Source organism: Plasmodium gonderi (genome assembly GCF_002157705.1).
Source record: "Plasmodium gonderi DNA, contig: Chr04, whole genome shotgun sequence".
Taxonomy (NCBI): domain Eukaryota; phylum Apicomplexa; class Aconoidasida; order Haemosporida; family Plasmodiidae; genus Plasmodium; species Plasmodium gonderi.
The window spans coordinates 735350-759920 of record NW_021628928.1 but is presented as its reverse complement, the minus strand read 5'-3'; the positions used below and the strand labels follow the sequence as shown (position 1 = coordinate 759920).

Below are 24571 nucleotides of genomic sequence, written 5' to 3'. Positions count from 1 at the left end.
AAAATAAGAAACTGGCCAATTAATATAGGTGAGGCCAATGCAATAATGCTGAAAACTTTTGTAGAACAACACAGCATATGGGAAAACCTCCTTAGACCGGCCCCTTCTTTCTAGCACGCGCCCTATCCTTTATATGGTCAAGTGCTGTAGTCATTCTCTTAGATCGGATAACCCCAGCAGGTTTCAAATCGATGAGAGATGTTATCCTACTTTGTTCCATTTTTGAAGTTATTAAACTATCTGTTCTCTTCTTCTTTCCCTTTTTTGTTTCTCGAATAATGTCAATTAAATCATTGACAGTTTTTTTTCTCTTTCTTTCAATAATGGGAAAAAAATCATCAATTTTTAGTTGATAACTTCGTACCTTAACATCATATTTCTGTAAAATTGGATTTAACACACTAAAAATTTTGTCCTCAGAAATGTTGGTTGCTTTGTGTAAAAATTTGGTGATACTATTCATATTGGGGAAATGCCATTCAAACTTCTGAATGTCAGTGCATACCTTTGGATATTTAAAACATTTGTACACTTCCCTATCAGGAAAGTTGTTAGGAAATATCCAGTTAAATTTGTAATTTTTATGTGTTTCTAAAAAATGTTTTACTTCTTCATTTTGAAAATATTTATCCTCATGATTTATTTCTCGAAACGGATTAGATACAATTTCTTTTAATTTTTTTAAATCTTCAAAAGTAGGAAAAGCTTTTATAATTTCCAATGCATTTACAATTCCAACTCCATGTACTCCTATTGTGTAATCACACCCACATAATAATGAGAGGTTAATCAGCTCCTCTTGATATAGTCCTAATTTATCTTCTATTAACTTTTTTTCATACACCTCAACTGTTTTTTTCCTATTAAAAAAATTCTTAATTACTGTTTTCCCACTAAACACTAACACATCTGAATCATCACTTATAATTGCATCACAATAATTTCTGCTGTTCAAGTAAGAACATTGAGCTTCTGCTTCGCAGGGTGATTGCACATAAGGAATTCCGAATAAATCTAAAAGAATTTTTATATCATCATTCATTTCATCATTTATTTCTATATTATTTTTTTTCAATTTTTTATATTCTTTCATTAATTCTTCATTCTCTCTGTTCGTTTTCTCTATGTACGAATCGATCACTTCACTCTCTTCCAAATCTTTAAACTGAGGATAAAAACTTCTCTTCTCCAATTCGATACCCTGACCTGTAACACTCTTCTCCTTTTGCTTCCATTCTCCAGATTGCTCTCTTCCGAATGGACACTTCAAATATTCCCCATCCCTACATGTATCATCTTCTTCCTTCCTAAACTGATCCATCAGCATTTTATTATTAAGCAAATTTTCAAAATGGCTATCTTTACCTATTGTATTCAAATCCACTACTTTATTCAACAACACGTTCTTTATTTCTTCCTTGCTCATGAATTTTTTTACTTTTTTTTCCTTCACATTTTTCACTATCTCAGAAATTTCATTACTTTCCATACTGAGGGGTTTTTCTTCTTCTACTACTACCATATCACTACTGGGGTGTTTCGTTTCTCTGGGATAATCCTCCTCGGATGAGTAAGACATTTTACTCAATTTTGTTTTTTCTGCGTTCTTCTCAATCGATGAAAAAATTAACACGTTTTGTGATTCATCAAGAAACTTTGAATATTTGCTCAATCTGTTTAATATTCTATCATCTGTAGAATTATTTTGCCTAATCTGTTCGGTTTCATTGCTTATCTTGTCATCATGAATGATTATACATTCATTTCTATCATCCCTTGTGTTTTCAACATTGTTGATTAGGATGTGGTTCTCGCTTAGTTCGCACTCCTCCTTACTTGCTTCTCCATTCTCCAAACTTGTTCTCACGATGTCTACACCAGATGTAGTACACCTCTCACGAGAATGCAACCAATTTGTCCCTTTTTCCTTTCGAGCCATCATGGGAACATCACCACTACCACTGCTGCATCTACCACTGCTACTTCTACCACTGCTGCATCTACCACTGCTACTTCTACCACTGCTACTTCTACCTCTGCTACTTCTACCACTTCTACTTCTACCACTGCTACTACTCCCATTTATGCTCCTTTGCATTTTTCCTTTCACCGCCCCCACATCGCTGCTGATCAGATCAATCACATGATTTTCTTTCCCCTCTGTTTGATGTTCTTCGACACCTGCCTTTTCTTCAATGCTACAATTTTCAAAATCATCATCGCTGCTTCCGTGCTTGCTACTTGGGCTTCTACTACGGCCGCTACTAAGGCAGCTTCCCCTTGTGTGCAATCCAGAGACGTAATTCTTCCCGGGATGGGCAGCACGCACCTCTCCATTTATTCCTCTTACAGATGTAGCAACCATTTTTTCCGTGTCGTCCATTTTCTTCATCTCTTCAACTAGCCCCCTCTCTTGAGCTCCATTAAGGAGATCTTGTCCAAAAATTCGCTCATCATCAAGCAAGAGGAGGTTTTGCTTAAACTCATTTTCCATTTTGATTCGTTCCTTCTCCTCAACCGTTTGTCCATTACAGAAGTTTCCCTTTTTATACCGATTTAAATTCCTCATTTGGGCATCCAAAGTCTCTTCTTTTTTATAAGCCTCTACAGTGATATGTTTATCGTGAACCAGGTTTGGGGTTGTATTTTTCTCGTCCTGTTCCTCCTCCTTAATATACAACTCTTGATACTGTTTTTCTTGGTTTTCAAAATAGCAATTGTTAAGAATATCATTTATGTATTTTTTTTTTTTATTTTTTATTTTTTTTTTTTCCCTACTAACGTTGTTATAATCTCGAGCATTAAGACTGTCAAAATGTTTTGACAATTCTTTGTTAATGATTAACTCTCCTTCCACATTTTGAATATTTTCAGCCATTTTAATTTTTAATTTTTCAATTTCAAAATCAGTTTTGATCATTCTCACGTAAGTTTCTAACTGAACTTGAGAAAATATATCCATATCATCCTTTGCCTTTATAGCTTTTATTCTGTTGTCTGTATACCATTCTTCCTTTATATCTTGCAAAATTTGGTACTGTAATTTTACTGGAAGCTTTTCAAACACATCTTTGTTAATTTCTTTAAAAAGGGGAATTTTTATTTCCTCATTGTTTACATAATACACTTTGTATTCGTCTTTTCCTTCTAGGAATAAATTAGAATTATCCAAACTTGTCGGTAGCTCTAAAATGTTTATCTCTTTTTTGTTTTCATCTTTCTCTGGTGTCTTATCATTCGTGTTAATTAGGTATCTCTCATCACCACACACCGCTTCCTCTCCATCACGCCCTGCTTCCTCTCCACCATGACACTGTTTCTTCTCTACACTTTGCTCATTCCCACTTTTGAACCATGGAGAATCGTCACAAGATGATTCTACATATGTTGCATCATCATCTACCACGTTTACCCCTCTCTTTCTAACATGCCCATTTCTAACTGAGTCACCATTTTTAGGTGTATCTGCCTCTCCATTAATCGACCTATCATTAGTGATATCTCTATATTGCTCCACAACACTATTGGCAAAAACTTCAGACTTCGAAAAAGAATCAATTGCTTCTTTCCCTGATGATGTAAAACCATTCTCAAACCCAGAAGCACTATTACTAACACTTTTTGAAAATGTTTTCTCATTTTGCAAAAATGACACATTTAGCGCTTCTTCAATGTTCTTGCTACTTTTCTCCTTGGCCTCTTTCAACTTTTGTGTGAATTCCATAATATCTGTATTATAATTGCTTATGTCGATAATGTCAACTGGTCTCCTCATACACAGAAATCCTTTGAAATTTTCTGGAATGCTTTCATAATATTTTTTTCTCGCAATGTGTTTTTTCCTCACAATTGCTTCGTCTATTTCGTTATCTAAGTTATTTATCTCGCCACTTCGAGGGAAAAAAAACTCTTCTTCGACCACATCTCCACTCATTTCTTCATCCCCCGCTTTGTCCATTTCTTCACCCACCGCTCTGCCAATTTCTCCAACCACTTCCTCATCCCCTGTAAGAACATCCAAATCGGCTATCATGAGAACTTGATCCTGTAATTTTCTCAAATCATCGTCATTGCAAATATTCAAAACATCCTTAACGCTTACAATGACACTTCCAACCTGCTCAACCATGCTACTAAGAGAGGCATCATTTTCTTTAATACAATCATATATTTCGATCATCTTGCATTTGAGAGTGTGATCTTCACTTATAGATTTCACGTTCTTTTGGAGGGGTGAAGATATTAATGAGGAGCTTTTACAAATAGAATTTTCTTCATTCTGTTTTTTCTGACTAGGCACGTTTTTATTCTTACTTTTCAAAGATTTTAATAAAGATTTTTGATAATAATTATAAATAAGTTTTTCTGCAGTTTTTTTAAATTTTTCTTCATGATTTCTTTTTTTTATGTTTCTCTGAAATATTGTTTTTCTTTTTAATTCTGGAGGATTTCCATCGAAAATAAAAATTGGTCTTATATTATAATAAAGTAATTTACATATACGAAGGAAAAAGAAATATAAATGTACTTTTTTCAAATTATCAGTTCTTATTTCATTATTCATATTCTCTGAAAAATCTAACCACAAATCATTAAATATGCTCATGTTATCCATTGAGTTGCTTCTCAACACTTTCAAATTATTTGCATATGTAAGTTCATACAACCATATACTAACATCAATTGCAATTCTTTTACCTGTAAAAATTTCAGGGTTAACCCTAACTCCAACTGGGGCCACGATAGACCACAACCCTTTAACCCCCATCTTTCCAAAAGTTTACACACACACATATATATATGTATGTATATGTATATATATCAGCTTTTTCAACAAATCTGATCCCTTTTCCTCTTTTTTTTGTGTGGAGATTTTTCCAAGATGCTACTCAATCTTCTCAACATCCTTTCACTAAAACAAATTACAGCTTTAAAATTTTCCTCCTGCCCTTCAAAAATATATCTTTATTAAAGAAGAATTCACATTTAAATCGCTACCCCTTCCATGTACAAAATTTATGAACAACTGTGTGTCAATTAAAACTGAGGTGAATGTCTACCCCATCCCCCTAGATAATTTTCTCCCTCTTCGTGGAGTATTTTTAAAAAAAAAAAAAGAGAGTGTGTCTGATTAAATTGGTTAATGTCACGGGGAAGTTCAGCTGAGTCTTAAAAAAATATATGCATATATATACATATATGTATATATATGTATATACACCAACAGGTGTCTCACGTGAAAAATAAAAATTGTTTCTTGTATTTTTTCTACAATTTTCCTCTCTTATGCAGAAGAAAGAAAAATAAATTTTGTCAAAAAATTCTCCGTATATACATGTTTTTTTTTTTTTTTTTTTTTTTTATACATGTATATATATATAACCTTTAAAAGTACCCACGTTTCATATTTACATACGATTCGATTCAGTAATTTAAAAATCTACCTTCTTACAAACTCATAATTTTTTAAAACGACAAAAAAATGAATAAGTTAAATAAAAGATTGAAATGATGGAGTTTTAAAAACAAAGGAAAAAGATTTAATAAGATCCAAATAATAAAATAAAAAATAAAAAATAAAAAAAAAACATCCCCGTGCATATTTATATTTTCATTTTCCCCTTTCCCGCTTTGTATTTTTTCTTTTCCTTTTTTTTTTTTTTTTTTTTTTTTTTTTTTCCTTCTTGTGCGCTTCGGCTCCTTTTATGCATTTTGTTTTTTTATTATTTTTCCTTTACTGCTCTTGTGCTAATTCCTAAGCCAGAAATAAGTTAAAAAATAAAATAGGATAGAATAGTACAGAATTGGATAGAATTGGATAGAGTAGAATAGAATAAATTTTTACCTGTTCACGTACACAGCAAAGGTTGTAAAATAAGTTTTTATTCCCCAAACTCCATTTTTTGAACGAAGTTTAAATGTATACAAACAAGCCTGAAAGATATATACATATGTGTATGCCCATTTCACGCGTGCTTTTTTCTTTCTTCACACAATTTTTTTATACCACACGTAGAAGATCTTACAAATGTAGTAACAATGATCATATTAACGAGAACGCATTTTTTATTGACGATTCAAACTCTCCTTTGAAAATTTTGTATGCTAATTGTTGTGGCTTCAGCATGAGAAGATTTGATATTTCATTTTTCAGAACACAGAACTGAAGTGTTCAAGTGTTACACACACATATATTTACATATAATGCGCTAATCCTATTTGTATGAACTGTAATTTTGTATAAATATGACATTTAAAGCACCTTTTGGTGTACCAACAAACATTTTTAAATATATGTAAATGTTGGTTTTAATTTTATCCTCTTAAGCCTCTAACCCCCGAACTTCATCTATTTTTCCCCTACTTTTTTTTTAAAAACATTTTTTTCAAGTTACATGCTACTCAAGTTATATGTCTTTCAAGTGATATGCCATTCAAGTGGCATGTTTTAGAAATAGTATATTTCACAATACAATGTATTTATTGGTGCCCATTTTTTTTTTTTTATTTTTAATTCTCAAATAGCTCCTTTTTTTTCCATTTTTTTTTTTCATTCATTGTGTGCATAGATTTTGCAATTTCTCGAACCCCGGTCAGGCAGATCCAACTAAAATGAGCAGCGACCTGTAGGTCTACCAATTTTTCGCCGCTCCGAAAAATGAATAAGAAGGAAATAAAAAATATATGTTTCATATATTTACAGATCATTTGCTTTTGTTCAGTTTTGATAAATTCTATGGGACATGGAAAATATAACACTAAAAAAGAAAATAGCTTGATAATTATAAAAAAAGAAACTCTGTGTGGGGAAAAAAAAACACATAAAACTAAATGTTATCCGTGGCTGTATTTAAAAAATTGCGAATTAAGAAATAGGGAAAGAAGAAACAAATACTTAAAGGACATCTTTAACCAATTAACTGGAAACCACTCTCCCGAAAATTCAAATATTGAATATTATAGCTTAACGCCAAAGCTGAAAAAAACTGTTCAGTTTTTTCAAGCACTCCCAAATAACCCGTACCGCAAGTAAATAAAAAACTGTGCAAAGCGTCCCCCAAAAAAAGGGGGGGGGGGAAGCAAAATCAAAAAAATAACATAAGAATAGATATATCTATATATACGTGTGTGTAATGGAGAAAAGGCTAGTTTTGAAATCCTGTTAAGGATATCCTTCCGCCCACTCCCATTTTCACCACTTTGCTCTGTCTAACGAAATTTCATTCGAAGCTACGTTAAGAAATTTGCTCTGAAAAAACACATGACAATTGTCACACATATCAGCATAACGTTGCGCTGTTTTGTTGTCTATCCTTTTATGTACTATACTGATGAAGCACGGATGTGTTTTGTGTTTATTGTCCTGCAATACACACTACAAAATAGTGCAGTATTTTTTCCTTACCTTAACAAAAAAAAAAAAAAAAAAAAAAATTTTCTTTTTTTTTTTTTTTTTTTATAGAAGTCAAGAAGTAATATTGCTAGGAAGGAAATGTCCACCTATGCCCGATGAATTAAAAAACCGACAAAACCAAGTATTGGTATAGGCATGAACTGAGAAAGCAACAAATTTTTGCATCGTCAATAGATTAATGTGTATATACATTTTTTTACATAACCACACATATATATAAATATACTTATAAATTCTCATGTTTACCTTTTTAGGGATGCCAATCAACTGTATATATACACCCCAAGGTTGAGTCCGGTGATGGGCAAAAAATTATTTCATGGTTAGGGGATTCAGGTGAAACATAATTTATTTTTCCAACGCGTACATATCTGTGCGGATGCGTTTCCGTCTATCATTTTCAGCTTAGATATGTTATTCTATGTTATGATGTATATGTATATGTATATGTTTTTTTTTTTTTTTTTTTTTATCTTTTTCCTTCGCTCCTTCCACGCCGGAAGCGCATACACATTGCTATTAATTTTTTTTTGCAAACATTTTCCTACCAACTCACAGATGGACTGCTGACCAAAGGAATTGTTTACATTTTAATCGATGGCTTGAGTGGCTATCCACCCGAAGAAATATTGCAGGTAAACCCAAATTTTATTACACTAACTGGGATTTCGGAATTTTTAACAATGAGTAGAATAAATGGTTATTTAAATATTATGAATAAAATAAAGGCATTTTCTACGGCCATTATGGAGAATAAGGAGTACTGAATTTTCTTTAGTTCTCGTTTTTTTTTTTTTTTTTTTTTCTCATTCCTTTTCGTTTCCTTTCCTTCGCTTTTTCTTTATTTCAAAAGCATGTTCAATATTTACTTACCCGTTTAAAAATGTACCATTTGTAAGTTTACACATTTATTAACTTTAAGGGAAAAATCCCCCAACGTTTCTCACAATTGAAAGCATTAAAATACCACACAACATGAGTGTGTATAAATTATGTACAAATAAATGATGTTATAACATATTCTCGTTTTCCCAAATGCTACTAAAAGCGAATTTCTCAAATTGAAAATAAAAATGAGAAAATATATATATATATATATATATATATATATATATATATATATATTACTTAAACCTCTTATTTTCACTCTTTTTTTAATCAACTTAATTTAATCAATTTAATTTTTTTTTTTTTTTTTTTTTAATTTAATATTTTGGCTAGTTGCCCTCCTCAATTCTTAAAGGGAAAAAACTTCGCAACAGAATGAATATTTGAAAAATTTCACAATAAACATAGGTACTTAAAACAACAGTGGAATTTTTTCAAATATTAAAATGGACATACAACAAAGAGGGTAAATTCAATTTAATGTTTCTTTTTTTTTTTTTTTTTTTTTTGAATAATGTGCTATGCATCTCTTCATTCAAATAAAATAAGGAACAAATGGAAAATCAAAAAAAAAAAAAAAAAAAAAAAAAAAAAAAAAAAAAAAAAAAAAAAAAAAAAAAAAATAAAAAAAAAAAAAAAAAAAAAAAAAAAAAAAAAAAAAAAAAAAAAAAAAAAAAAATTTTAAAAATGTGTGTTTTAAATTTTAATAAAAAAAAAAAAAAAAAAAAAAAAAAAAAAAGTATATATATATACATACACACATACGCTCATTTTTCATGTTTACACAGATGTAATATGCTCACATATATGTACATGTACACATTTGTTGTTTTTCAAAATAATACACTTTTGATGCCATATGAGGTGATGGAAAATGTACAAACCCTCTTTCATCAGAAATGTGAAAGACGCTGCAGGATGTTTTTTTCCCTCCCTTCCACATCTCTCCCCAAAAGAAAAAATCGTTGTAAAATCGTGAATATTGTCATTACACACAATTTGCTATTTTTAAATGAAACCCCAACAGGGGCTTAATGAAAGGGAAAAAAAAAAAAAAAAAAAAAACACTCACTGAAAGAAAGCGTTTCTCCACCGTTGCATATGTATATATATATGTACATATACACATATGCATAACAATATATATATATATATATATACGTATGTACTTTCACATATGTGTACACCTTTGTGTATATATTTATGACATACGCAACAGCATAATGCTGTAACCCCTTTTACTCATCAAGAACTATATTTCTGAAAAAGTCCAATTTATATTACAATTCCACAGGAATAGGACCCATTTGAACGTTAATGATTTGTTTTTCCTTATTTTATTATCTCTCGTCCATTTTCTGTGACTTTATGAATTTTTCAGGTTTATGTGTTTTTTTTTTTTTTTTTTTTTTTTTCTTTCTTTTCCTGTTTACGATTAACTTCTTCTATTATAACATTTTCTTATTGTGTCACTTTTCCCTCTCCACATTATTCATCTCTGTTTTCTGTATACAGTACATTTTTCTCTCAATTCGCTGTTTAAATATATTTATTTGTTTTAAATAACCTGCATGTTCATGTAAAATGTGACATGAAAATTTTGCAATTAAGACAACGCTCCTTCTCTCATACTTTTTTTTTTTTTTTTTTTTTTTTTATCACACTTCCTCTTCATAATTATGATTTAATTTATTTACGTAAAATTAAATGTCTACAACCCCATTTGAAATGTTCCAAATGTAGGTGTTTCATTTCCTTTTATCTTAACCCCTTTTTTTTTTTTTTTTTTTTTTGCATAATTAAATAGTTACCTCAAAATAATAATTAAGAATGACATAAATTTATACGTCCACCTAATACATGTGAGTTTTTTTTTTTTTTTTTCCCCCGTTTTGTTCGAAGCTGTAATTACTAAGAGGAGAAAATGCTCCACTCTATCCTTCCATATTTACAAATTCGAGATTATTTTTTTTTTTTTTCCTTTCCTTATTCTTTTATTTTTGGTTAATTTTTATTCTTTTGTTTATGTGCGCATTCATGTTATATACCTTCCAAACGTGCGATGAAACCGACATGAAGAGAGCAGTTTATTCTTCCCCAAAGATGAAACGAGAATTATAAGACAGGCTGGTGTAAGTAGACAAGCTTTTCACAAGGCAAGATTTTTATTTCGGTTTTTTTTTTCGGTTGTTTTTTTGGTTATTTGTTTGTTTATACTTTTTCGCTCATACTTTTTCGTTTACACTTTTTCATTCACATTTTTTCTTTAATATTTTTCCCTTTCCCTTTTTCTTTATTCCGTTTTTCCATTTCTTTTTTTTTGTATTTTGGTTCATCCCACGCATTTGAGGCACATACGACAAGGGGCAAAATATACGTATATATATACACATACATAGACATGTATATACACGCATGTGCTTTTTCCAATTTTTCAAAACCTGATGAGAGTGTCATTTTGCAAAACGTGCATCACATATACAATATTACAACAATTGAAGGAACTACTGTAAATTGGTCTTGTACAAGTCTCTCTCGCGAAGCTAATCCCATGCGTCGTTTTCCACGTTTTTGCAACTGAATAGACTAAATATATATATACAAATATATGCATATATATACAAATATATACAAACATATACATATATATATACATATAGAATGACTAAACATACGTATATGGAAGACAGAAAAATTACAAAACCGATTAATAGCATACTGGCTGAAGAAACAGAGAAGTTAGTAGATACCTACAGCTTTGAAAATGTGCTAACAAGTGAAACCCTAAAGAAATCAAATTCAAGTCAGAAAAAAGATGGAAAGAATGGCGTAGCATTCCACAAATCGCTAGCTGTAGTGAATGTAGCTGCAGGGTTAGATGGATGTGATGATCAATTATTACCAGCAAGTTTCAGAGCCTTAGAAGCTGATTTAAATTTACACCCATCTTTATTAGGGTATATTACATTAGCACAGACGTTAATGTTAAGCTTGTTTAGTCCAATATGGGGATTTCTATCAGATAAATATTCAAGAAAATGGATGTTAGTATTTGGCACAGCTTTATGGGGAGTAGCAACTATTTTACTAGCCAATATAAATGACTTTGCACATATAATATTTTTTAGAGCAATAAATGGATTAGCATTAGGTAGTATTGGACCTATATCTCAAAGTATTTTAGCAGATGCAGCAAAAAATGAATCCCTTGGATTATCATTTGGTTTAGTACAATTATCATCCAGTGTTGGAAGATTAATAGGAGGAGTAGTAACCACAACAGTGGCACTAAAATATTTTGGTGGAATTAGAGGATGGAGATTATGTTTTATGATTGTTGGTATATTGAGTATCATACTAAGTATCGTAGTAGCATTATTTGTAGATGATGCACCTAGACAGGTTCGAAAAAAGAAGAAGATGGAATATCTAGATGGGGATGGCATAGATAGAGGATCGAATAATGTTAGAATAGTGACTCAATATACTCAATCGTATATGTTATATCAGAATATTGTAGAATTGCTGAGAGACAGTTTATCAAAAAAAAGTATAATTATTATTCTTATGGAAGGATTCACAGGAACTATACCATGGCTAGCTCTAAGTTTCAACACCATGTTTTTTCAATATTGTGGTTTAAGTGATTTACAAGCAGCTATAATAACTGGATTCTTACTTATCGGTTCAGCATTAGGTGGAGTCATAGGTGGTCATTTTGGAGATATAATGCATGATATATCAAATAAACATGGAAGACCATTTCTCGGTCAGCTAGCTATGTTTGGAAGAGTCCCACTTGTAATATTAACATATCTTGTAATACCACAAAAAAAAGAAAGTTTTGAATTCTTTGCCTTATCTTGTTTTTTCCTTGGTCTATCATCCATCGCTGGTGTAGCAGTAAATAGACCAATAGTATCAGACATAATCAGACCAGATTATAGAGGAACCGTTTTTTCATTAACCATAGCAATTGAAGGAGTAGGTGCATCTCTCATTGGTGCACCATTGTTTGGTTATTTAGCTGAAAAGGTTTTTAATTATCAAAATAATAATTTACTAATTTCAGAAATGCCGGAAGAATTGAGAAGGAATAATGCTGAAGCTCTTTCCAAAACTTTACTCTACCTGACCTTGGTTCCATGGTTATTATCTTTTGTTTTCTACAGCTTGTTGCATTTTACTTATGGAAAGGAGTTTCAGAAGATGAACGAAATAATTGAGAGAGAATACAAATATGATGATGAAGATGAGGAAACCATTGCGGAAAATGTAATCGCACACACTATGTGAATAAGATCAGAAAAAAGTGTGAAAAGCAAAAAAAAAAAAAAAAAAAAAAAAAAAAAAAAAAAAATTAAAAAATTAACCTCTTTGATTAATGAACTTTAATAGAGAGGAAGTGCACTATAACACGTATATACATGAACGAACATACAAAACTATCACCTTCACCCATGATGAACGAAATAATAAATATGAATTCCTGCAATACCAGATGTCAGTTGTGAATGTGTGTGTTGTTGGTCCCTGTCAAGCCGGTACCAAACTGTTCTTATCCAATTATTATTATAACACTACCAAGAGGACGATTGAAGTTTTTTATTTTATTTTATTTTTTTTTTTTTCTGTAATATGCACTTATATGTTGCATACTCCACAAGTGGTCCCTTTAATGTCTCCACGAGTTGAAACCTTACCCAACTGTTTTGTGCCTCTTTTATTTTTTTTTTTTTTTTTTTTTTCATTATTTTATTTTATTTTATTATTATTTTTTTCATTATTCTGCTTTATTTTATTATTATTTTTTTCATTATTTTGCTTTATTTTATTATATTTTTTTTCATTATTTTGCTTTATTTTATTATATTTTTTTTCCATTTTTTAATTTCTCTTTTTTTTTTTTTTTTTTGTTACTACCCACTTTAAGCCTCATCCTATACGATGCCATTACACATCCGCACATCGGAACCTTGTTAATTATTTCAATCTTGCAATATCCCCCAGTCCTGATTTTTTTTTTTTTTTTTTTTTTTTTACCCAATTTTTCATCACTCATTAAGTCCTTAACCTTTATTTTTTTTCCTATTTTTTTCTATTCCTTTCTTTATCTTATGACATTTTATGAACATTTGTGACATACCTGCACATGTGTGTTACACAATTCATGCGCGGGGAAAAGGGAGTAATTTCCATACACCCCGTGCTTTTTTTTTTCCTCCACGGTATTATATGAACTTGTTTAATTTTTATTTTATTTTTTTGAAAAGTTTTTATAATTCTGTTTTTTTAAGGCAGACACAAGGTGGATTAGCCATCGTTATACACAACTCCCCTAACGTGCATTTTTTATCTTTGCATGTACACATTTTCCTTCTCCTCATGTAATGACAACTCTCGTGTGATATGCATACACGTGTGTAATAAGAAGTGTCATATACGCTTATTTGCTTACATCAAATGATATTAAATTAAACCTTTTTTATTTTTATTTTGTTTTGTTTTTTTTCTGGGAAAGGTGATATTTTAAATGGGTCTCTCTCCATCTCCAAGGTGCGTATCCACAGTGGTAGGAAAAGCACTTACCAAGGGTCTGAGGATGTGCCATCTTACTTGGTATATATAACATAAAGCCGAATAGTAATCTAGTTTAAAATAAGCTACTAACCATTTCACAATTCTAATGTAGGTGATATTGTTATAGGGAAAATATATTTACTGGTTTCAAAATATGTTCTAAAAATTATTTTACATGGGAGAGATGGAGAGGTGGATGTTGGGAAAGGGCACTTCCACACGAGCAACATTGTATATTGGAAGAAGATGAAATGGCATGTTCTTAGAAAAAAAAAAAAAAAAAAAAAAAAAATTTAACAGTTTTTTTAAAAGGTTAAACTTTTCGTCTTAACATTTTCTCCAGCATTTTTGAAAAGCGTATATACATTTTAGATGGTCGCATAGGATAAGAAATGTTAGGGCCCTTTAAACTATACGTTTCGCCTGAACTGGTGAGAGTATCTATCCCAAGAAGTAGTAGAATATATTATAATTTCAAAATCAAGGAATGGTTGAATTTTTTTTTTTCTCCATTGTGTATATATAACCACGTTCATACATAATTACACGAATGTAGAGATGCTATACGCCGCCTTTTTTTTTTTTTTTTTTTTTTTTTTTTGTTAACAAAAAAAACATGAAATTATTAGTGGGTAATAAATAAGAATGAATTAAAAAATTTCTGAAATTTCTTATCACAATTCCGGTAGAAGAATTGTTATAAAATAACATCTGTAAATCATGACACCCCAAATTCTGTAAGAAAACATAGCTCTTCTGTAGGGATCTACTTCTATCCATACTATAACGGGTACTCTTTACCCAGACTTCAAATATAAAAAAAAATCGCACAATTTACATAATGATACCTATGTGTGACCTCCATGGGTTAAACCTATTTGTGGAGGATGACCTAGGGTCCTTTTTTGACAGATTTGAAAAGGTTAGAAAATGGAGAAAAAAAAACAGAAAAAATTTAACGCTAGAGTTTAAGTTAAGAAAAGAAAAAAAAAAAAAAAAAAAAAAACTGGTACTTATATTAAGGTTTTATATATGTGCAGAATGTTTTGTGATTTATATTATAACTTATATTATGTCTTATATTAGATATATGTATTGTAATGAATGGTTCTTAAGTGAGGAGGGGGGAATCTTATATGCAATCTACACACGTACAAGTATTTGTAATTTATTTTTTTTTTTTTTTATAAACGAATATAGATCAACCCATAATGCCCTTCAAATTTTAAAATTTTGTAGAAACGGAGAGATACTCATAATTATGTTATCCTCACAGACTACACCACTTTTTCAAATGAACAACCAAGATTTTTAACCATTTTGAAATTTTTTTTACATGACCAGATATCACATTCAAATAAAATTGTGCCATCTAGATGTTATTATTCATCCGTTCAGGATGATCTAAAAAAATGCAATTTTTCAGATAATCAGATTTTTAGCATAAATGAGAAAAAATGGACACACCCAATAATCCCAGACTGTGGTGACCATGAGAACCATGTCAAGAAGAAGTGTCATTGTTCCTTTAACGAAAAATATGTTTTTAAAAATGAGAAAAACAATTCTGAATTAGACAGGAAAACACAAAATATAGATAAAATTACGAACAGAGGAAAACATGAAAATATTCTTAGAAAATACAAAAAGTGGAATCACTGCATTGGAGAAAACGGAACAGAAAGTACTGTTAGCGGTTCTGAAAGCAACTTAACCAACTTAGTCAACTTCAACAAATTCGACAAATTAGAAACCAGTGTAAGTAATCCCACAAGAGACATAACTAAGGACATGGACGAGGCGCAAATAGTTGTCGAAAAGTATGAACAAATCATCCAAGACATAAGTACCAAAGATGACCACCTTTTTGTATACAAAATTAATAACACCATAGTTATCATTTCGAATGTAAACAAATATCGTAACAAATTTGAATTCACACAACAATTAAATGAAATGTTTTACGACTATAGAATTTTGAGAAATACAGAATTAATTTGTTTTTCCAATGAACACATGATAGTAGACTCCTTATATCACCTGTGTCCGATTCTTTGTAAAGGTATGCCTCACAAGGCCCTGAATATATTAGAATATAGATCCTTCGAATTATTGCTCATGTGCATTTGGTTTACAAGTACTATAACATCTCAATAGTGATATGGTAGACATGCACACCTATGGAGAGATGGGTGCAAGAAGGAAGCAATATGAATGCTTGAACAACTGAAACCATCTCAGAATATTTTACATGATAGGGAAAAAAAAAAAAAAAAAAAAGTACTTTCACATGAACATGATTAAATGTATAAAAAAAAAAAAAAAAAAAATTCATTTCTTTACCCTTCACAACTTTCTCCTACCTTTTTTTGTAGATTCTGTGGTGAATATCTTTCCTCTTAATAAACACATTGTTATTGGAATTCTGAAAAACTTCGTATGTTCTTTGCTTAGCTCATCTAAAGGTAAGGTAAAAAAAAAAAAAGTGACACATGTGAAATGAAACGTTACAATCGATTCTAATCATATCGAATTAAAGGAACAAACAGAAACCATAAATCTGTTTTTACAAATCGTGATATCGACTTCTAAATCGGTCGAAACGATATCTGCATCGATTATCCTTTAATTTTCTTTTCTTTTCTTTTCTTTCTTTTTTTTTTTTTTTTTAAAATAAAAGAAGATCACCCCTTTGACAACATGCAAGCGATTCACATCCACACTAACCTTTTGAGTGCACTAAAAGAAAAAGAATGGAAATGCTTATTTACACATACGTTAAAGATAGCTATTCTTAATGACTCGAAATTGTTCTGGAAAATAAAAAAAAATGATTTGTTCCTTTTCAAGAAAAAAGCAAAATATTTTCTTAACAAATTTTTATTGAATAGTCAAAATGTAAGAAAAAGAGGAAAAGGAAACAAAAAAGTTATGAACATGTTCAGGTTTGGAAATACCATTGGAAATGCCATAAAAAAGGTAAGGGGAAATGTTCTTAATGGTACGATCAATTTGGAACAAGAGGAGGAAGAAGAAGAAGAAGAGGATTATGTCACGTATGGCATTTACTACGAACTAAAGATTCTTTACGAATTAAATGCAGTAGACATGACCGTGCTCATAGATGTGGAAGAAATAATGAAGAAATATAAATTAAAATATAAATTAGAAACAAATTTTTTAAATTATTATGCATATGATATAATTCACCAACTCAGCAGAGAACACAAGTCGTATACAAGGGAAATTGAGTTAGTTTATTTATTAGACATAAGTCAATTACACCGCGATGTAATCATTAATGCACCCATAAGTGTCGTGTACAAAGTTCTTTGTCCGGTCATATCCATGTTCCCTATTAACCGTCTATCAGCAGTAACTGTGGGTTTAACACAGGATTCAGAACCTATTGAAAAACACGAAACATTCCAACAAATAGAACCCGTTGCATCTATCACGACTTCGCTACTAGGAAGAGCCAAGAAAAACAATTTTCATGAACAATTCGTTCATCTAGAACAGATAGGTAACAAATCTGAAACCATTAGAGTGATATATGTGAGTTGTATGAGCAGAGAGAACATCTGTATCAAGAATGTAAACACATGCCTCGACGTCATGGTTTTTATAAAAATATTAAGGGATCTAAAATTTGACATATTGTTGAGGAAATATCAGAAACACACAACATGCACAAATGAAAATTCAGGAAGGAAAAACTTGCAAAACATATTACTTGTAAGAGGAAATATACAAAAGAATATTTTTTTATTTAAAAATTTCGTTTATCAGAAAAAACTTGTTCTCAATATATACAACTGTGGCACCGTGTGTCGTTTCATACTTCCACTTTTATGCTTATACATTTGTAAACAAAATTTGAAAGCAAAAGAAAGAAAAAAGAAGGTTCTAAAATATATAATTTTGAAAGGAAACAAACAAATGGAATCAGTAAGAATTATAAGCCCATTAGTAAAAGTCATACATGACACTTTTCCATTCATAAAAATAAAATATTTAAAAAAAATAAACTACCTCCCTATATGTATTACTGTGAAAAAAGAAATCAACCGGAAAATGAAACTTTTTTGTTGTAAAAATGTGAATATACAGAATTACCATTCTAGTCAGTTCGTCTCATCGATGCTCCTTGTGTCTATTTTTTCTGACACAGATACGTGTATTCGTTTGTTGTTCAAGAGGATGAGACCTGTCTGGGGTAGAAAAAGACAGCATGTCACAGCAGGTACAAGCATGAAAGGCAAAACAGATGTCCCACTTGGTAACACATCTGATGAAAAAGTGGTGGGAAATCCTACCCCTTGTGTCAGGGTCAATGTACGAAAATATTTGTACCTGAAAAATGTCAAAAAAGAGAAGAAATGGTGCTACAAGCACAGAATGCAGATACACAAAATAAAGATGCACAAAATAAAGATGCACAAAATAAAGATGCACAAAATACAGATTCACAAAATACAGATGCATAGAATACAGATGCATAGAATACAGATTCACAGAATGCAGATGCACAAAAGTGAACCTTTTCTTAAGTATGCCAAGTGGGACAGTGCACATATAACACCAGGTAGAACACGTCACTCATGCACCCTCACTGCACCTGTCAAGAAGTACATCCAGAGAAAAATATGTTCAAATTGTTCACCTCCCTCACTTGGAACAGGTGACTTGGAAAATGATTCAACTCTGAGACACAAAACAAAGGGTAGAAACTATATTCAGCATTTCAGCACGACTTCAAAATCGTTCATAGATTTGACAATACATATAATGAAATTATGGGGTGTGCAGGTCCAAATGAAAAACATGGATTATTTTATTAAAAAGAGGAAAAAATATCCCTACTATGAGAGAAGGAAGGATACACATTCTGTACTTCAAAAAAAAAGTATCATAAGGAAAGTGAAGCGGTTCATGTGTTCGATGAGCTATTCAGTTGTATATACTAATATTCGCTTTATCAAAAAGAAATTGCACATCTGGTTTTCTTCCGGCAGTTCTAGTGATATTATCATTGGAACTTGTTCTCTTTACAGTAACATGGATGGAGATGAAGATATTGATAAATCTAGTCGCTTTCCTACTAAAAGGGGTTCAAAGAAAGCCTGTCGTAGATGTGATAATAAAGAGAATGAGATAAGTAATAACCTAGTGAACCCAAGTGAAAAGATAAAAATGGGAAAAGAAACAAACCGGTACACGAACAGATATGTAGAACAAGTTAAATGTTGTCATAGCGGATGGAGGAGAAGCAAAAGTAGTGGCATTGTAAACCATGAGAAGTTATACAAGGTAGAAAGCGACCTAGGTCTGATCTTTTATTTTATCATTGGATGTCTTATAAAAGGAGTAAATTGCAGCATTGACTTGAGCTTACAGTTAAAGGGTGTAGAATTGTACACAAGGAGATGGAGGTCAAATCTGAAAGAGCTAGCCAAGGGTAAGAAGAACATTTCTCCAGATGTAACAAACCAAAGAAGTATACTTAATTGCAGTAAACAAACCTGGAGATATCGAAAAATCAAAGATGTGAAATTCCAGAATCACATACCAAATTATTCACTCCTCAACATTTTACTGCTCCTAGGGGTGGACATATACATAAAAGGAACAAGCAGAAAGAGCAAAAAATTATACTTTTTTTTCAAAAAAAAAATGAACATTAGAAAGATATGGATTAAAAGACTTCTCCGATTGGCAACTTCTAAACGTATAAGAAATTTTAATCAAAGGAATGGAAGTGAAGGATGCATAAGAGGAAGAGACCTTGTGCATGTCAAATACAAAGTATTTGAAAAGGTGCACATAAAACTGAAGCTTTTTTCAGGTAAAATATTCCTGGAAATAGTAATAGACGCTGAAAATTTTTCAGATGATTTTTTTTCCTTGAGTATATTATTTTGCTACTATGTATTTACACATCCAAATGAAAACATTTTGTTTAAAATCAAAAATATACGCAACCAGAATATAAAGGAGTCCATACGAATATATCATTCTGTCACTATCCTTAAGTTATTTTTTCAAAACACTCTTTGTATTCTCTGTAATGAGAACATTGTGTATATAAAAAAAATGAAACATCCAATACAAAATTGTCTTTTCCGTCAAAATAGGATCAACAAAAAGGAAAAAAAAAAAATTTCCACAATGGAAGTATCAATACAAAGACAGGAGTGTAACAACACAAATTGTCGAGGGAGAAAAGAAATGCAACCATTCAACAACTCCCAATATGTAATCAACAATAAACAGGAGTTATACATCTATGTAGACACTCAAAAGGATCACAGAATAATTTTTATGATTACAGTTTTGTCGCTTATTTGGAAAAATATCATAATTGATAATTGTTCCGAAATTGAAAAGAGCTGTCCACGCTTTTTTGAATATGCAAATAGGTACCTAGGAATAAAAATAAACTACACAACTTCTGAAGAAATAAACTTTTGCAAATTCACAAAAATTTATAAATACAGATTGACCAATGATAGAAATGATGAATCTTCTTCTGATCGTCTTTCCCCTTCTGTAAACTCCATAACATGCAGCAGCTCCTCAGGAAGTAATAACTGCCATTTTAAAAATAAATATAAAAAACCTTTACAAAATTGGGATCATAACAATGACACCCAAAGTTACAAAGGAGGGAAAAAATATGTCACTATAAAAATAAAAGAGAAAAAAAATGAGGAAAAATTACACAAAATGGAGTGTCTTCTACTACACCCTACTGTAAATGCAGAAAAATGTGATAAAAACAGTTTTTTAAAATATGACCATATGAAAAATTATGTACTGATCGAAAACGGGTATAAAAATTCACACAACCACTTTGACAGAAGATATGTTCATCAGGGGGAAGATGATAACCTTGGTCAGTATATTGAAAAAAGCACTTTATCCAAAATTAAGAAAAATATTAAAGATAATAAGGAAGAGAAAGTGAAAAAATCAAATAAAACTGATTTGCACATGTGTAACACATGTGGTCATAGAGACCATTTAACGAAAGTTATTTCTACTTCTACAATGCAGGAACATAACTGCCTAATGAACAAAAAAAGAGAAAAATCGAAGTTAGTACTTTATAATGAAATTTCATTCATTATAAAAAACAAATATACATCTAAAAAACATGAAAATGGGACTTTTGGCAAAGGGAGTGTATACCTACCATATGACTCTAACTATTTGAGAAAATACAAATATGAGGACATACTAAAAGGAGATGATGTAAATGTTTTTTACTTAATTAACCAATTAAATAATCTCAATATAAACATAATATGTGGCATTAGAAATGTAGGGAAAAGCTACCTGAGCAGGAAGATAAGACAAAACGACACTCTTGTTATAGACATAGATGAACACATTCTCAATGGACCAATAAGCTTTGACCATCTAACAATTGATGATTTTAGATATTATGAGTATATCACTTTGGTTTCAACACTTTATCTAGCATATTGTGTTTTACTGGGAGTTGGAGGATGGGAAAATACTTACAATGGAGGAGCTATCAGCGAGGACTGTGGAGAGAAGGAAAAATGCAAAAGTAGATTCATCGAAGAAAAGAAAAAGAGCCTGTTGAATATTTATACCGGTTTCTTTAAACTAATGGAGAGCACGAAAAATGATTCACAAGCCAACTTTGACAGTAATAGTATCTTTTTTAGTCTATGTGATAAAGATATCATATTTTACAACAAAAAAATAAATAACCTGTACCATTTGCTAATTAAAAATTTTAATCAAAGAAAAGAAGTAATAAACACCCAAAGTGTAACAATCGTTTTGGGTGGAGGAATAATCGAATTTCAGAAATCAAGAGAGGTATTGAAAAAATTAAAAAATGTAATACTACTTAAAAGAAGCAAAAGCGAAATTTACCATATATGTATGAATGACAAAATAAAACCACCTTTAAGTGGAAACCTAGAAGAAATAATCAACAGAAGAACCGTGTTATTTGAAAAATTGAACGCTTTTCATTTTTATATACCTCCTGAAAATGTTATTAATACACATATAAAAAATTTAAAAAAATCAAGAAATGAATTAATTGTTAGTAGCTTCTTAAACTTTTTTAATTACAATTTTTTTCTGAAACCAAAAGTTCTCCAAACATACAACAAAGGGATGGGGGGAGGAGGAAGAGCTATATTATCCATTCGTCTAACCAGTTTTTTGTCTTTCAATTATGAGTTGTTGAATTGCGTATACGATATAGTAGAAGTTATCATCGATTCTTGGTATAACTACACGAATAGAGATCATGAACAGAATGATTATTACCCTGATTTATTTGAACTAGCCATATTTATCATCCGATCGTATACAGATAAACCTATTGTTGCTAAGTTCCCCAAATGGGTTTTGTTCTCCAATTTTTATAAGATCCAAACTGATGTACCAGTTGAAGACCACAAAAAAAATATCCCAAAAAATATTTCCTATAAATACTTATTAAGAAGATTCTACAAATACAAAATTAACATCTTCGACATGGACGTTAGTTTTTTTAAAAAAGGAAAATATTTCTTATCATGTAAAAAGGAAAATATTTTTTTAATTATCTCAAGGCATATGGAAAAGGTACACAAAAGAAGTATTTCCAACAATTTAACTAAACTAGACAGATTATTACCTGATTTAATAATATTAAAATTTGCTCATGCAAATAGGGAGGATCGCGAGATACTTCACTTGGTGATAACTGATTATTATGAAAATAAAGTTGGAAATCGAAGTATCATCCCTCTCATTAAAAGTACAGACGAAACCAAACGTTATGAAATATCGTCTTACAATTTGGAACAGAACAGTTCGTTTGTTTTTCTCTGCAATAAAATTGCACACTTGGGGTATCGACAACAAACCGTTTTAAATTTCCAGAACAAGGAGAGAGAACACAACCATCCCCCGCATACCAATTATATGCATAGTTTCTATTACCAAAAAATTAAGAGCATCATAACGGTATCCCCGATAAGTGCTAGCAGTAAATTTTGACTTCTTCAAAAGGCCACGTCTTGGGGGGGGGGTGCATTTTAAAAAGCATCTTATCATGGGAAACGTTAAAAATGTACACTTGGGAGAATATCATTTGTATCTCCACCCATTTGACGTGATATGTACTTATTCAAGAAAAGCCCATCCATTACATGAAAAGGAGAAAAAAAAAAAAAAAAAAAAAAAAAAAAAAAAAGTGTTCATCTTCTTACAAATTGGGGGTACCCCCTTAAATAAGCACTACGATTTTATTATACTACCAGCAGAATTTACAAGACCGATTGAATAGCCCTTTCCGATATTTTTATTTCACCTGCACAGTCAGTTAATATGTTCGTGTAAAATGTTTGTCATATATGTTTTTTTTTTTTTTTTTTTTTTTTTTTTGGCTAGCTAGGTAGCTATACCAGTCCTCTCCAACTGCACTATAGCATTCGTTACAAAATAGCCACTTACAGATTTCATAAAAATGTTAATGTCTGAAAAGAAAAAGTTGCAACAAACAAAATCTCTTCTGTTTGCCGAATTGATCCATGATAAAACCCTTTTGTGATATTCAGATAGCTAGGACAAAAAAAAAAAAAAAAAAAAAAAAAAAATTATAGAACAATGCTGAATTTTTATATTTATTCATAGATTAAAAATGGGAGAAGCAGGGTTTGGAAAAGTCATATAAAAGGCGTAAGGACAGAAAGGATTATCCCCTAGTATGTACGTAAACAATGGGTGTGTGTTCACGTGGATGGATAATGGGTAATTAAGGGATCAAGTGCAGACGTGCACATATAATTCCCATATATACCATATACATACATGAGCTGCGGGTTCATGTAGATTCCCATAAACACATGTGCAGGTACGAGCATACATATCCATACACATACATGTGATACACACGTTTTCACCTCATGAAGGCACATTAAAAATGGAACTTTTTAAAAACAAAAAAAGGCAAGTACACAATGTATAAATAATAATAAACTGTAATGAACGGCATACTCAAAAAAAAAAAAAATGAACAACAATCTTGGACATTTTCATATGTCCTTTTATTTGTTTCTTTTTAATAAGTAAAAAATTCAAAAAGGTAAATGTTTGGGTAAATAAAAAAAAAAAAAAAAAACAGGCATAAGTCATATGCACTAACAAAGTTGCGCATATTGACCAAAGAATGGTCATTAAAAGTTTCTTCATCTTTTCTTCTTCTTCTTCTTCTTCTTCTTCTTATTATTATTATTATTATTTTATTACTCTTCTTTCTCTTCTTCTTTTCACATCCTCATTTTGCATAAGACATGTATGGCACGCATTCCTAATCCGTTTTCCCACCCAGCGTCTGTCTTCCTCTTAGAAGTTTTGGACACTTTATGTCACAAAGACTTGTACAATCCATCAAGGGGATTAAGGAAAAAATAAAACGCCGGAAGGAACATGTGCATACATAACATATCATGGTGGTAAATAGTATATCATCTGGAAACTGTGCATCATATAGTCTTTTTCGTAATAGGGTATATATATATATATATAATATTAAGTTATATTATATCATTATCATGGATCATATGGGAGGAGATCCATAAGATGAGTGTGGGGGGAGGGGGGTAGAGAGTTCTCCCACCCTCCCCTCCCCTCCCTTTTCCTATTCTGTAT

General features: G+C 31.0%; 4 protein-coding genes across 4 annotated transcripts; 3 read left to right on the top strand and 1 right to left on the bottom strand.

The window, feature by feature from the left end:
• Positions 1-91: 91 nt before the first annotated feature.
• Positions 92-4768, bottom strand: PGO_041520 (DNA repair endonuclease,RAD2 endonuclease; the record flags this gene model as incomplete). Its single annotated transcript, XM_028686340.1, has 1 exon — positions 92-4768. The coding sequence occupies one exon, from the start codon at positions 4766-4768 to the stop codon at positions 92-94; it is 4677 nt and encodes a 1558-aa protein (XP_028542141.1).
• A 1890-nt stretch (positions 4769-6658) lies between these two features.
• PGO_041510 (cysteine desulfuration protein SufE) lies at positions 6659-8181 on the top strand (the record flags this gene model as incomplete). The annotated part of the gene is made up of 4 exons (XM_028686339.1): positions 6659-7029; positions 7463-7541; positions 7669-7750; positions 7973-8181. The coding sequence occupies 4 exons, from the start codon at positions 6659-6661 to the stop codon at positions 8179-8181; spliced, it is 741 nt and encodes a 246-aa protein (XP_028542140.1).
• A 2782-nt stretch (positions 8182-10963) lies between these two features.
• On the top strand, positions 10964-12598 carry PGO_041500 (pantothenate transporter; the record flags this gene model as incomplete). The annotated part of the gene is made up of 1 exon (XM_028686338.1): positions 10964-12598. The coding sequence occupies one exon, from the start codon at positions 10964-10966 to the stop codon at positions 12596-12598; it is 1635 nt and encodes a 544-aa protein (XP_028542139.1).
• A 2125-nt stretch (positions 12599-14723) lies between these two features.
• Positions 14724-22918, top strand: PGO_041490 (pentafunctional AROM polypeptide; the record flags this gene model as incomplete). Its single annotated transcript, XM_028686337.1, has 3 exons — positions 14724-14804; positions 15122-15881; positions 16590-22918. 3 exons carry the CDS (start codon positions 14724-14726, stop codon positions 22916-22918), a joined length of 7170 nt encoding a protein of 2389 aa, XP_028542138.1.
• Between the last annotated feature and the right edge of the window lie 1653 nt (positions 22919-24571).